The following is a 13117-nucleotide window of genomic DNA, read 5'->3' as shown; positions in this document are numbered from 1 at the left end:
ATAGGTGCAGGAGTAGTTGGGAGAGACTGGGAGCAGTACCAGTCAGCACCATGGAAGAGTCAGAGTGGTCCCAGCAAGGCAGGAAGAGGTGAACAACTCAATCCAGCCAGCATCAAGGGAGAGTGGGAATGGCCCTGGCCAGCCACCATCAGGAGAGAGTAATTGGGAATATCAGCATTGCACAAAGTGGGCCAGGAGTTAACAATGCAGTGGAGAGTAGGTTGGGAACAGTTAGCTTCATGGAGGTTTGTGTTGAGAGTAGCCAGACAGCATTGAATTAGAGCTGAACTCAAGTCCAAAAGAAACCTCTCCCTTGTTAGGATTAGGTACATAAGCAGTTTTAAAATTTTTATTTCTGTTTAATAAGATTACTGAATATCCCAGTGCCATTATCCAGAGAGTGTGCTGCCTACATTTAACAGCTTAATGGCTATTAGTAATGAGATTTAGTGACATTGCTGCAGTAACTGCATTTTAAATCAAACTTTGCCCTGTATAGACTGGCGTTGTACTTGATAACTGCCAGCAATGAATAGCGACAAAAAAGATTTATATTTAAAAAACAACAGAACAATAAGAGATTATTGTAGAGATTAAGGTCAGGATCACATATGTACAATGACTGAATAAGAAAAACTAAATTTCTATTAAATGGGCATTCTAGGACTTTTATTAATACTTTGGATTATATTTTACTACTCTGTTATTCTGTGAAAACCTTAAATGAGTCACTATTTTACATACTATTTGATCTCTTGTGGCGTTGCACATGGCAAGTCAAAACCAAATGTACTCTTCAGGTGAAGCAGGATTAGAGGGCGGGAAATAATTGGACCAGGGCATGCAAACTTAAGTCAGTTCACATTTTAGACTCATACATTCTATTTTCATATTCCATTACATGTCCCCATTTATAATGTAAATGCTCGATGCAAACTTTGAACAGATATGATCAGATTCACTTACTTCAATTGGTAAAACTTATCTTCTCATAATGATACAAAAGTAATGAGCACACCAGACTACCACACATCAGTAGGTCATGTTAGTTAATTTAACCAAATGATTCCTCTGTATTCTGTCTTACAGAACAAGACAGAATCGCCTCGAAGTCTAATTTATGTTACTCAGCCTGCCTTTTTCCACCTGATTGCAGCCCATGAAGCCACTTTCCCTTTTTAATCCCTCTCTTCACAGACAGAGAGGAAGGAGGTATTCCAACAAAATGAGTGTGAGGTGTTTTTTTTCTGAGTATTTAGATGAGCTAATGGATTGCTTATTGATTAGTTCCTGATGAAAACAGCTTCCAATTAGTATATTAACCACTTTGCATCTAGTCACTTTTTTCCAATCTTGCAAGAATATACCTTTGCTTAAAAAAAAATTCAAATCCTTGCTGTGGATAATTATCAGAGAATCCTGAAATATGATGGTGACCTTATCAAATACTTTTTGAAAATCATATACAACATACACTGCATTCCCTTTGACTACAAACAGTGGGATTTCCTTAAAAATTTCAATTAAATTAGTCAAACATGACCCATCTTTTACAAATCCATGCTGACTACCTCTGATTAGAAGCAGCCATTTTAAATGTTAACTGTCCAAGAAGGTTGGCTCAAAGGTGATCTAGTTCTTTACTAAAGGAGGTACCCCCACATTAAGTCAATTTTGCTATTCAGAAGGCTGGAACCTTCTGGTTTAGTTTATAATTTCAAATTAGTCTAACATTTAATAATAACGAAAGATATAAATAAGGTTGAAGTATGCAAGCCATTTAACATGGATAATAAGCATAAGAGTGGAGAAAATAATACAAAATTCAAAAATATCTAGCATGGCTAGATATCGAAGAAAGCTTTTTCTCTCACAGGCTAATGGGTATATGGGACACATGCTGAAAGAAGATCGTTGATTTAAGGTTGAGTAATGGCTTTGACATGCCGGGTCAATATCTGTTTTGTTAAGAAGAAGGAACCAGGCTTTTTAGGAACACTGCTTTATTTTTTTCAAGGGGAGGTAAAGAAGGTAACGAAGTAGCATAGAAAGAAAAACTTGTATTCATAAAGTGCCTTTCACAACCTTAGGACATCTCTAACGCTTTACAATGAAGCACTTTTGGCCAGCTGCCTTCAGGACAACCCAGTTTTGCGCAGGGGACTTCCGACAGATATTTGGCCTCTTATTTATATAACCAAAGGGCCTAATGCCTGTTTCAGGAGTTAGTCTTGGAAGCCTATTTTTTTTGCCTATACCAATATGGTGGGCAGCACATTTCCAGTTTTTAATGAGCGCATGCTTCAGGCCTGCCATATTGGAGGTTTAGGGTCGCGTATTTTGGGCACTAAACAGGCACAGTGCCATAGAATTTCTAGGCCTTAGTGATAACACCAAGCACTCCAAGGTCAGATGCATTATTAAATGCAGACCAAATCTCCCTCTAGCAACATGCCTCAACACCAACCCCTAATTTTGGAACTCTTAATTTCAGTTCCTACACCTGTGGTCTCTTTGATTGAGATTACCATTTGGTGTCAAATGAGAGTTAGTTTTGTGGATTTGACCCATGCCCATTAAGAACTGGATTGATGTTGCCCAAACTTATTGCTCATAGAGCCCGTATAACCAGCAAGGAGAAATTATCATCTCATTAATGCAGGTTGCATTTGAACCAAGGCCTAGGGGTGAAGCAGCATATACTAGTGCTTTTAATGATATTGAAAAATTGACAAAGAAGATTCTGATTAATTAATGTCTGGTGTGAATCTAATTCTTGTTGAAAACTAAAGATGCCTAAAAATGTATATGGTTATCCGATTAAAACTGTGATGGGAAAAAGCTGTATTCAAATGGGTGTGTTTGAATTGCAGATGGAAATTTTCTTCAGATCAGAAAAATGCTTAGAAATGCTAGGTTTCCTACAGTTCTTTGTACTATATACAATCTTCCTGTTGCTAAGCTGCTGTTTTTAAGTTAAGACTTGAAAGTTGTTTATGTATTTTATGTATAATGCTAAGGTAGGATTTGAAGTTAGTTTAGCAGAACTGCTTGAGAAAGATAATGGAAGGAAGTTCGCAGGATTTAATGTAAACACAGGCAGTTTGCTACCTTGTAAAGAAGTTAACGACTGGTTAGACAGAGAAAGCTCTGCTTTGGATCTGATAGTTCAAAGGGTAGAGGATTAGGACCTGTATTGATTGATGTCGTAAAGGAGGTCACACTCTGAAGCAAACAGGTTTCTGGATTTGGCCTCATGGCATCAAAGGCAGGATATGGACGAAAGAGATAAGATACAAATTTTAAAGGAAAGCATCTTCGTGACAGTATAAACACAAAGACACGTGGACAAAATCTTTAGGGCGTGTTCTTGAAACAAGAATCGAGAAAAAGAACTAGAAGCCTTATTGGATATTAAGTTTTTAGGGGAACCTCTATAGGTCAAAAAGTCTTGTCAATATCTCATGTCAGTCCCACCCCTAAAAAGAGAATAAAGGTAGCCTCCTCAAGCTTGTACTCACAAACGGTGTGAGGGGAGAGTGAAACAGAAGTTGGGCTGGTCGAACACTCTTCAAGAGTGATCCCGTGCTTTACTGAAGGAAGCTCTAGACAAATAGGAAGAGACTGAAAGCCAGAGAACTGCTCATGCGCACCAGCCGTTTGTTCGATCGGGATCGGTATCAACTATTTAGTAAACGGTCGTATATTTTTGCTATATAACTAATGTGTTATATTCCATCTTAAACTCTGATTAAACACAATATACCCACCAGATTGATTTACAGTCGATCCTAATTATTTAAAGTGTCCAGAGATAGCTTTAAACTTGGCTATTTCTAACAACCTGCATTACATTGTAGGCACTTACCACTTTGTATGTTCAGGATGTGATGCTTGTCCAAAGACCAGCCACCTAGATTTGAGGCATCCTTTTCAAACCCCTGTAGAATTGCTGTCCTTTTCTCCCACAATATCAAGTTAGGACAGCTTTCATATTCATAACCCACTGAAACTGAGAAACAATTAAAAAGGAACATTTAAATCTTTTCATGCTGAAATTAGTTTCAAACACTGGTATCATCTCTTCCAATGAAACTTTCTTCATTGTCCACAATCTCTTTAATTCAGTTTTTTGCACTTGATGTTTCAAAATAAAATTTTTTTGGTGGTACATTCTGACATCAGACTGTAACTGCTAAAAGCTTACGTCCTAAAACGGTCAGATTAACTTTTGGTTGGTTAAAGTCTGTGGGGGTGAAATTGCCCTGTGCCCCGAATGGGGGCGGTAAACTTCTGGGGCCAGGACTTTTAGTGCCCGGCGTGGAAGTCCCACCCCCGCCACAGAATTGCCCTTACCGCCCCTGAAAGGAAGCGGAGCGCAGCCTCCCGCGCTGCTCTTCCTTTGGGGGCGCTACTGGGGCGAGATAGTCAAGCGCTCATTGCAGCGCTGACATGCTTCAATGCCCCTCCCCTTCACTTAAAGAAGAGGGCCGCTGCACACTCTGCACAGCCTATGATGGCCCCAACTGGGCCACCATGATAGCGTGCGAGCGGGCCAGCAGCTCGGCACCCAAGACGGAGTGTCGGGCTGCACAATGTTGGCCCGGACTATGTTAGAGCTGCCATGGTCGAGCCGACCTGCGAGTCGGCCGACAAAAAAAGATGGCAGCCCGAGGCACTGGCGCCCTCCCCTTTAAGCATCGCTCCGAGAGCGGACGTCGGCAAGTTTTGCGACCCATGGAGCTGCTGTTGACATCCGCTTGTACAAATAATGCACAATTCATGGCAATACGGAGAAATATTAAACTACATAACATACCTTCTGCTTCAGTGAGACCAGAAACCTTCTGCCCATAGACATCTGTGGGGTGGTGATTGGTTGCCACACACGGTGTCCCTACTACCATCCTAGCTGCGCTCAGCTCATTCAATATGGACCAGGAGTTTAAACTAGGGCTTTCTAAGAATTGCTTCTGTTTGGTTTGATCACTTCTGACTCAAAATTGATAAAAAAAATAATGGACAATGGGTTAATAATTTTAATGCCCTGTCTTGGTTATTCCTTGTGTGTACATATATATATATATATATATATACACACACACACATTGGAGGTAAGGTGTTACTACTTGGATGGCATCACTGGTTTCACTGTAACTTGTAGGTAAATGCATTGGAAAATAAGCCCAGTCCTAAATGTGAAATTATAATTTTAATAAAGAGGGAAAGAATGGCATAAAGTGTCTGTTCCTCCCTCTCACAACATGAAAAGCAATGGCTGCTTCTGCTGAAGGACATTTTAAAGGCAACTCTGGAATAGAAGCTAATGATCTCTCCAAAACAGCAATTGCCCGCTCTCAGAAGGTGGAAAGCATTTGCTTTGAAACTTGTCTTCATTGTGCAGATCAGTTCATAAAAATAAATTAATGCCAAGGATTAAATATTACATTAAATAAAAACTGTTTGAAGCCCAAAATATTCTCTGAACACTATCTTAGCATACGCAAAGTCTTGTCATACAGAAAGGAAAAAATAAATAACATGACTTGGTTGAGATGATGCTAGCCCAAAATTAAATATTAAATCAAATCCATTGTAATTAACAGTAATTTATCACTTTTGACTCTGTGTGTGTTAAAAACAAGATTAATGCAGCAGCTTCTAAAGACTAACATATAGAAAATAATTTCAAATAATTACCTTGTGCTTGTACAAATAATGCACAATTCATGGCAACACAGAGAAATATTAAACTACATAACATACCTTCTGCTTCAGTGAGCCCAGAAACCTTCTGCCCATAGACATCTGTTTTGTTCCATGTGAAAGTATAAGCCAGGTCAGGTCTGGCAGGAAACCATCTCTGGAAGAGCCGCCCCTCAATAGCAATCATGAGATGAACCTTGATTAGGCCAGTTGGGATAAAGGCATGAGTCGTGATAATCCTCAGTAATGATTTATACCCAGGAGCACGGCTGCTGAGGTAACTGAGCTTCACAAAGCTGGCTGGGATAGCAATCTCTTCCTGTACAACCTGCCAAGGAATGTTTATGCCTTTGAGTTTGAAAGCGTTTTGTATCATGCGACTTCTGACATAATGATGCAACACAGAGTAAACTGTTTTTAAGGTTATTAATTTCCTGCAATAAGGGTTCGGGAATCGGGTTCAAATCCAGCCCAGACTGATGGGATGAAAATCTCCTCCGTCTGCTGGCTCTAAGGGTCCTTTGTGAATTTAGTTTTGGCAATCTCAATCCAGGACTTGCAGGACATGGGCCCAAAACAAAGTGCCCTTACTTTAGCACCAATTTCACTCAGACAGGCCACAGAATGGCTTAGGTGAAAAATGTCACAATGGTGCCAGTAGCGAGTCCTCATGTGGTTGTGGCTGAAGTACATCGATGTGGCAGAGAAGAGAAAGCTTTACTCTGCACCTATCTTTACGAAACCTGGAAGTGCTTAGTGCCGACACTCGATGCCTAAAAGTGTTTCACACCCCAGCACTAATGCACGAGTACACTAATACACTTTAAGCATGAAATTCATAAAAAGAAAAACAAGCTGTTTTATTTGACTCAAATTGCAGAATCTTAGGGTTGAATTTTTGCCACCATTCTGCACTGTTTTTTTGGGGTACACTATTTTTTTTGAAGCAAATTAAAATCTGCCAGTTTCGCCAAAGTTTCTGCACCAGCCTAAACTGCTTAGTCGATTTTTTAACTTCCTGATTTTTTGACTTCACTGGGGGTGCCGGCTGCGCCATTTCTGGCCATTTAAGCGAGTTTGGCCAAGTAGGATTTTTTTCAAAAACAAGCGCCGTGCACCATTCTGAAAAACCTTACCTGAATTTAAGAAAATCAGTGCAGAGAAGAGAAAATTGGCACAAAGAAGACACCATTGTTTTAGCGGAGCTGAAGACACAGCACTGGGGGCAGGGGGCCTTTCAGCCTGGGATAGCAGAGGCGGAGGCGGGGGGGGGGGGGTGGGGGGGGGGAGGCCTTTCGGCCCGGGATAGCAGAGGCGGAGGCGGGGGGCCTTTCGGCCCAGGATAGCAGGGGGGGGCCTTTCGGCCCGGGATAGCAGGGGCGACGATTGCTCTGACTGTAAATTCATATAAGCCACTGAGGAAAACTATTAAGTACATGGTGCACACCAGGGGTAATTAAAATAACCTCTGGAGTGCTTTTGAGATGTCACAACCAGTCTTACTGCCATATCTTTCTGGCCCATTATATCCTCCATATTATATTCACATCACGGGGTCATGGTTAAGTTTACAAAGAGACAAATCAATTTTTTAAAATTAGGCTCTTGGAATGCTTACACCTGTTATGAAACTAGAAGTTCTTGGAGAGAGAAAAGTCAGCAATGACACTGCAGGGTAAATTCAGCGGCACCGGGGGCGGGGGTGCAGGGGGCCATTCGGCCCGGGAGCTCTACACTTGCCTATGTCTTGCTGCATCTTGCATGTTTCACTTTGCAGCCTCAGCCCTTCAGTGTGTCCCTCGTTACCCTTGCAACCTCAGTTTTTTGGCACAGATCTTAAGTTCCACTTAAGGACAATCTGCGCCACTCCAAATGAAAGTTTATTCCGGCGAAACTTGCTACTTTTTTTTTGCCGCAGTCAGCCACTAAAAAATTGGACGTACCTCTCCAACTGCACCAAAAATCAGCCATGAGGAAAACTGGCCTCCTAGTTCTTATTATCTGTTTGCCAATTTCAGGTCAAGTTACTCAACTAATCAAACTCCACCCTCAACTGACATGTGTACACACCAGCTTGGTGGCCAGCCCCTCATTAAATAAATTCAAGAAATTACATTTTGAATATATTCTCCATAAAGTTTAAGATGTGTGACTATCTGAATTAAATCCATATTCTGCCAGAATCTAGCTAATGGATAGAAATTAGTTAATACTAAGTACTTCAGCCCATCTTGCTGCTTTGCTAAGAACAGCTGTGATTTATCAGGTGCTATGGGCACAATTGCATTTGGTTTGCAAGAGAATTGAAGATATTTATGGGGTGGATGTCATAAATGAGTGCTTGTGATGCTTTTATTGGCAATACGAAGCTCAGCACATCCCACATGATCTTTTTGTCCATTAACTGTAATGGACATATACTACTGACCAAAGTCGAGAACGTTTAAGAAAAAAAAAAACAGACTTGGATATATGTAGCGCCTTTCACAACCACCAGATATCACAAAGCACTTTACAGCCAATGAAATGCTTTTCTGGAGTGTAGTCACTGTTGTAATGTGGGAAATGTAGCAGCCAATTTGCATACAAGCAAGCTCCCACAAACAGCAATGTGATAATGACCAGATAATCTGTTTTTGTGATGTTGATTGAGGGATAAATATTGGCCAGGACACCAGGAATAACTCCCCTGCTCTTCTTCGAAAAAGTGCCATGGGATCTTTTATGTCCACTTGAGAGAGCATACGGGGCCTCTGTTTAATGTCTCATCCGAAAGACAGCACTTCCGACAGTGCAACATTCCCTCAGCTCTGCACTAGAGTGGGACTTGAACCCATAACCTTCTGACTCAGAAGTGAGTGTGCTACCCACTGAGTCACAGCTAACACTGTGACATTCAGTGGCATTTAGCCCCAAAGTTTATAGATACCCCAAAGTGTGCAAGGCTACTGCTGAGGTTTAGCCAGCGAAAGTTGCTCAGTTTACCTGCACAAAAGAATCGGAAGTTTTCCACTATTTGTGCAGGTACCTGTATGAACATCCCACACGTTAGGGCATTGGTCTGCAGGATTATCAACTGCTGAGTTGGATGAATCCCATCCCCCAGTGACAGGCTTGCCCTTCCAGACTCCATGAATAAGTCAGGCTGGGGAGCCATTCACAGTGTTGCTGATGCATTAGCAAGTGCTCTACTCGGAGCTCCTTTATGGCAAACGAGTCAACGGTGGGCAGCGGAAACGTTACAAGGACACCCTCAAAGCTTCCCTGATAAAGTGTGACATCCCCACTGACACCTGGGAGTCCCTGGCCAAAGACCGCCCTAAGTGGAGGAAGTGCATCCGGGAGGGCGGTGAGCACCTCAAGTCTCAACGCCGAGAGCATGCAGAAATCAAGCGCAGGCAGTGGAAAGAGCGTGCGGCAAATCAGTCCCACCCACCCCTTCCCTCAACGACTATCTGTCCCACCTGTGACAAAGTCTGTGGCTCTCGTATTGGACTGTTCAGCCACCAAAGAACTCACTTCGGGAGTGGAAGCAAGTCTTCCTTCATTCCGAGGGACTGCCTATGATGATGATGATGCATTAGTGAAATGGAAGCTCCTATAAATTAATATTTACATGTTCAAAAGATGACACGAATGACCATGTTTGGTGCAATTGTACAGATGATTGTTATTAGTACCATCATTGATAGAAATTGCACAAATCTTCCCTATTTGTGGTCAGAAGCAAAGAACACTGTGTCTTACCACTCATTGGGTCACTGCTGTTCAATATTTTATAATGTCACGTATGTGATAGTTTATTACATTTCATGGAGGGTGGATTTTATTGTAGTTTCCTATCCAAGATAGGCTGACACTACAAAACAAACTTATAATCTGTGAGGCTATATGCTATAAAACGCATAATAAAGCTGATCCTATGTCTAATTTTCAAAGAAATTGAGATTTTAATTATAACAAAACCACACTGTCAACACTATTTTGGCCACTGAAAACACAATTGTTTTACGTCCTAGAAAACTATCTAAATTTTATTGAGGAACATGAAAAAGATCCACTAAAGACAACTCTTGTTGGTACCAAGCTGCTTACTGATTACCTCAGCACTACTGTTGAAACAAGAATCTGGACCAGAAACTCTCAGACATGTTGGCCAATTTTGATCACTGCTTATTCTGGTATAAATACCTATGTTCCATTTTCTAAGATTTACATAACATTTTTTTGAAATGGCAAAAGAAAAAAATGAAATCAGCTTAGAGAAAGGACACAGAGCAAGCACATTGTTCACTGAAACAGAAATTTAGAAACAGTATGACTCAAGAGCCAGTGATCCTACCTACTGTCTTATAATATTATATACAATATGTAATCTCTCATAACAAGACTGTTGTATGATGTTCAATGAGGTGACAGCAAATAGTAACTCAAAAATACTTTAATAATTGGAAAGATAATCAAAAATGAGAAATGATGAGAATCCCAGAAAAATGATGAGAATCCGGGCATGCAATAAAACTTCAAATATAACCGAAACCTGAACTTGAACCCAGTAAAAAAAAAAGAAAACACAAAGCAGTGGAACCTAAGCATCAGAATAGCTCTGTTCCTCTTAATACCGAACATTTTTTTTGATACACATGGAAATCCACCACTTTATTTTTTTTTATTCATTCATGGGATGTGGGCATTGCTGGCAAGGCCAGCATTTATTGCCCATCCCTAATTGCCCTGGAGAAGGTGGTGGTGAGCCGCTGCCTTAAATAGGCAGAGGACAGTTTCGAGTCAACCACATTGTTATGGGCCTGGAATCACATATGGGCCAGACCGGGTAAGGGTGGAAGATTTCCTTCCCTAAAAGACAATAGTGAACCAGATTATTTTTTTTCAACAATCCGGTAGTTTCATGGTCACCATTACTGATACTAGTTTTCTTTAATTCCAGATTTATTTAATTAACTGAATTTAAATTCCCCAGCTGCCATGGTGGGATTTGAACTCATGTCCCTGGATCATTAATCCATAACCACTGTGCTACTGTACCCAAAGTCTCAGAGTCTCCAAAGCAAAATCACTGAAAAATCTTAACAGCAACTCGAAACCATTCAATCTATTTTACAAATATGAGACCTGGAGATGATTTCCTCAAGAAAGCCATCTGTTTTCAGGTAGTGCAGTGCACCGAATGTAAAGAGATAGGGCGGGAGGTCTCCAGCTGAATCCCTTCCGTCGAATCCTCACCCATAAAATAGCCACAGATGTTTTCCTCCATCCATTCCCTTGAGGGCAGATTGCACCACCTTCCCCATGTGGATGACAGCGTGTAGGCAGGCCTCAGTGTTCTGTTGCATTTCTGTCCGATTATACTGCTGCTCCAGCCATGGTGAACAAAACTAGGCTCAGTGGTAGCACCTTTTACTCTAAGTCATGAAGGTTGTGAGTTCAAGCCCCACTCTAGAGCCTTGAGTGCATAACCTAGACTAACCATACTGAGGGAATGCTGCAATATTGAAGGTGCTGTCTTTTGAATGAGGCCCTATGAAAGATCCAATGACATTATTTGAAAAAGAGCAGGGGAGTTTTCTTGATGACCTGGCTCACATTTATCCCTCAACCAACATCACTAAAATAGATTATAAGATCATTTCTCATTGTGGAATTTTGCGGTGACAAATTGGTTGCTGTATTTCCATATATTTTCCACTTCAAAAGTACTTTGTTGGCTATGAAATGGTTTGGGAGTGCTGAGTTCTTTCTTTCCCTCTTTGCACTCACAGTAAAGGATTCAGGGGGCTCAATTTTCCTCTTTGCGGAGGTTTTTGGCGCCCAGGAGGATTAACAGACGATTTTTTTTGTGCCCAATTGCGCCGAAAAGAAAAGTTGGAACTTTCGCCAAAATAAAATTTCATTTTGACGTTACGGTACCCAAAGTTAAATCTGGGAGTGGAGTTTCAAACCTACGCCAAAAGCTGAGGTTGCCAGGGTGACGAGAGACACACCGAGAGCTGAAGCTCCCCTTGTGAGTTGAAGTTCCATTGCCAGGGCTTGCAGTGGCAGGGGAGAGGAGGGTTGGGCGTGGGGGGAGGATTGCCCGGGATTGCAGCAGGACCCCAGCAGCGGGAGGGGGGGGGGGAGGGGCATTTGGCCCGGGATTGCAGCCGGTACGAGGTGGGTGATGTTGGTGGCAGGTCCTGACCACTCTGTTAAATAAGTTTACCTTGATAGGACTTGTTAAGCCCACCCAGCGCCTTTCTGGCCAATTAGAGGAAGTAGATCTGTTGACATCATTTGATGATGCATCATTAGCCGCTTTCCTTAAAGGGACAAGTCCAAGTTAAAAAAAATTGTACGGTCAGTGTTCCACAGCACTGAGGTGCTGCAAACATGGACAAAGGTGCACAGCTGAACCCAGGCTTTCCCATGATTCCCTCCATATGCTTATGGAAGGAGTCACAGCATGCAGGGAGGTTCTCTTCCCTTCCCATGGGTGGAAGAGACCTCTCCAGGAGTTCAACACAGCCTGGTTGCACATTGCACAGGAGGGCACAAGCAGGGATGTGGTCAGGAGGACCTGGCTGCAGTACCGCAAATGTTTCAATGATCTCAGTGGATCACAAAATATTATGCAAAGCCACACTCAACCTCAACCTGCTTGGCCTCTCATCACATCTCCATTAATCTGCCTTCCCTACCCGACTCCTGCACATCATTACTCACTCCTACTTACCTTGCACTTCCACCCATCCCTTTCCATCTGCATGATCACATCTCCATCTCACTAGCCACACTCACCCTCATCCTAGTGCAACCATAGTAACTAACAACACACAAGGGTAGGCACTTGGGTGTTTTGTGCAATGTTCATGTACATTTTTTTTAATGTGGTGTCAAACATTGAAACCTTTATTTTCAACACTTTGCTTTCTTGAACAGAATTGTGTGCACCTTTAGGAGTGGCTTAGCGAGTTGCAGTGAATGGTGAGACATAGCGGTATCTCCCCATCCCCCCCCGCCCCCCTCCGCCCGCAATGGTGATGAGTGTGAAAGGAATGGCTTGGGCATTGTAGGGATTCTTTAAGGTGTTGGTGTGGGGTGGTGCCAACCTAATGGCAGCCAGGGTGTACAACATCAAGTAAAGCAAATCTGGCCATAGTAAGGCCATCTCTGGCCTCCCAGACAGATGCTGAATCCATGTCCTGTGCAGAATCAGTTGATTGCGAAGAAGGTTGATGTTGTCAGTACTGCTGGTGTGCCTGGTGCTGCTGGTGTTGGAAATGATCATGGTGGGGCTGATCGTAGTGGGATTCTGAGGACCAAGGTGAGAGAGTATAAAGGGCACCCTTGCTGATGGAAGAGATGGCAGGTGAAGTAGAGATGACAGAAGCGATTTGTCAATGGTGGGAGAGGT

General features: G+C 42.2%; 1 protein-coding gene across 3 annotated transcripts in view; it reads right to left on the bottom strand.

Annotated features, from left to right (window-relative positions):
- tenm1 (teneurin transmembrane protein 1) overlaps positions 1–13117 on the bottom strand; it is a 1011052-nt gene that overhangs the window by 145662 nt on the left and 852273 nt on the right. For all 3 annotated transcript variants that reach the window (XM_070882702.1, XM_070882701.1, XM_070882703.1), the window contains 2 exons: positions 5767–6034; positions 3869–4012 (listed from right to left, as the gene is read on the bottom strand). In XM_070882702.1, coding sequence (XP_070738803.1) covers positions 3869–4012; positions 5767–6034 — 412 coding nt within the window. The remainder of the gene's footprint in view (positions 1–3868; positions 4013–5766; positions 6035–13117) is intronic.

Source organism: Pristiophorus japonicus, chromosome 6 (assembly GCF_044704955.1).
Source record: "Pristiophorus japonicus isolate sPriJap1 chromosome 6, sPriJap1.hap1, whole genome shotgun sequence".
Lineage (NCBI taxonomy): Eukaryota > Metazoa > Chordata > Chondrichthyes > Pristiophoridae > Pristiophorus > Pristiophorus japonicus.
Note: the sequence above shows the minus strand (reverse complement) of the source record. Positions and strands in the feature narration are given on the sequence as shown.